At 63.4% G+C, this 1,955-nt stretch overlaps 1 protein-coding gene across 1 annotated transcript in view; it reads left to right on the top strand.

Annotated features, from left to right (window-relative positions):
- Positions 1-1,568: 1,568 nt before the first annotated feature.
- The window catches only part of LOC102037229 (nuclear receptor ROR-beta-like), a 5,870-nt gene continuing 5,483 nt past the window's right edge, over positions 1,569-1,955 (top strand). The window contains exons 1-2 of the mRNA XM_014309611.2: positions 1,569-1,652; positions 1,757-1,898. Coding sequence (XP_014165086.1) covers positions 1,886-1,898 — 13 coding nt within the window. The 5' untranslated portion in view covers positions 1,569-1,652; positions 1,757-1,885. The remainder of the gene's footprint in view (positions 1,653-1,756; positions 1,899-1,955) is intronic.

The following is a 1,955-nucleotide window of genomic DNA, read 5'->3' as shown; positions in this document are numbered from 1 at the left end:
AAACCAGCCGGTGCATGTGGGGCACTGGGTTAATCAGTGAGTCAAAGGATGCAGGAGGGATCTGTTCCTCCACTTACACCTGGAATGGGAGTGAATCCTTCCCCAGAGCTGGGGAGAGCAAACCTGCCCCGGGGGATACAGTGGTGGCATCCCTGGGGGTACCAAGGGCATCCCTGGGGGTACCAATGGTATCCTTGGGGTGTTGAGCACCCCTGAGGGTACCCATAGCACCCCTGGGATACTGAACATCCCTCAAGGTACTGATGGCTCCCCTGAGGGACAGACAGTATCCCTAGGAGGGACCAATGAGCATCCCTGGGGGACCGATGGCATTCTTGGGGTACCAAGAGCATCCCTGGGGTATTGAGCATCCCTGGGGGTACCAACAGCAATTCTGGGGATACTGATGGCATCCCTGGGGGTACCAAGGGCATCCCTGGGATATTGAGTACCCCTGGTGGTACCGATGGCTCCTCTGAGGGACAGGGAGCATCCCCACGACGGACCAAGGCCATCCCTGGGGGACTGAGCATCCCTGAGGGGCCGATGGCACCTCAGCTGCCCCTCTGCCCAGTGAGGCCTCAGTGCCCCATCCCAGCCTCCCCCAAGCATTAAGAGACCCCAGGACCCTGCCAGGTACAGGTGGCACTGGCCAGGCACCGGGACTGTCACTCACAGAGGTGGCCCTACAGAGCACATCTCTCCAGCAGAGCCGCCCATGGCTCCCAGGGAGAGGAGAGGCAGAAGGGAATTACCCGAGCGGGGATTTGCACAGGCCCAGGAGATTGGAAACAGCCATAATCTGGCCCTGGGGGTTATTTTGGCGCGGCGGTGCCTGCCCAGCACCCTCGAGAGCGCCAGCCCGGCCGGGGCTGCGGGGGCTGCAGCGGGGATTAGAGGGTGCAGAGATGCCGGGAGGCACGTACAGCCCCGGGGGTGCCGAGCGTCCCCCCCGCGGGGCGGGAGGGCAGAGCCGGCCCAGATCTGGGGCAGCTGGAAAATGAGGAGGACGAAGCCTATTAGCAGCTCAGTGCCAGCGAAGCAGAAGCGGGGAGGGAAGCGGATTTGTGGGGGGAAGGGGCCGGGACCTTGAGCTGGGGGTGGCTATGTCGGCTATATCGGTGCTGGGTTCAAAGGAGCTGCTGGGGGGGCACGGGGGGGGCAGACCCTCTGCTTGGGCCAGACCTCCAGCAGCAGAGCATCTGCAGGAATGGGGATGGTCCCTGTGCCGAGGCTGTCCCTGTCCTGGTGCACACATGGGTTGGAAAATAAGGGGGGTGATTCCAAAACAGGGTCCCGGGCAGAAATCCAAGGGCTTTCCTACCCTGGCTCTTGCTGCTGGGGGATGGGGACCCACCCCGCCCTGTGTGAACCCTTTAGGGACCTCTCTGAGGTGTGAGAACCCTTGTGGGGTCTGTGGGGAGGGCTGAGCTGTCCAGCTCTGGGTCCGTCTCTCGTGCCTCAGTTTCCCCAGGTGCTGAGCCAGCCCGCAGCCATCGCCCTCCTCCCTCTCAGCAGTGACCATCATTAACCCCGCGGTTTCCCCCCTTTCCCCATCCACCGCAGCCCAAATCGAGGTGATCCCGTGCAAGATCTGCGGAGACAAATCCTCAGGGATCCACTACGGTGTCATCACCTGCGAAGGCTGCAAGGTGAGTCGGGGGAGGCGGGCAGCGGGCAGGGGGCGGCCCTGGCTTCCAGCCTGCAGCTTTCCCAACCCCTCCCATCCCATCCCATCCCATCCCATCCCGGGCAGGGTTTCTTTCGGAGGAGCCAGCAGAACAATGCCAGCTACTCGTGCTCCCGGCAAAGGAACTGCCTGATCGACCGCACCAACCGCAACCGCTGCCAGCACTGCCGCCTGCAGAAATGCCTGGCACTGGGCATGTCCCGCGACGGTGAGTCCTGCCCCGGGTCCCCAGGGGTCACCTGCTCCTCCTCGGAGCGAGTCAGGC

The sequence above is a fragment of the Geospiza fortis genome, unplaced genomic scaffold (genome assembly GCF_000277835.1).
Source record: "Geospiza fortis unplaced genomic scaffold, GeoFor_1.0 scaffold254, whole genome shotgun sequence".
Classification (NCBI taxonomy): Eukaryota; Metazoa; Chordata; class Aves; order Passeriformes; family Thraupidae; genus Geospiza; species Geospiza fortis.
The sequence above is the reverse complement of the archived record's forward strand: the minus strand, read 5'-3'. Positions and strand labels throughout refer to the sequence as shown.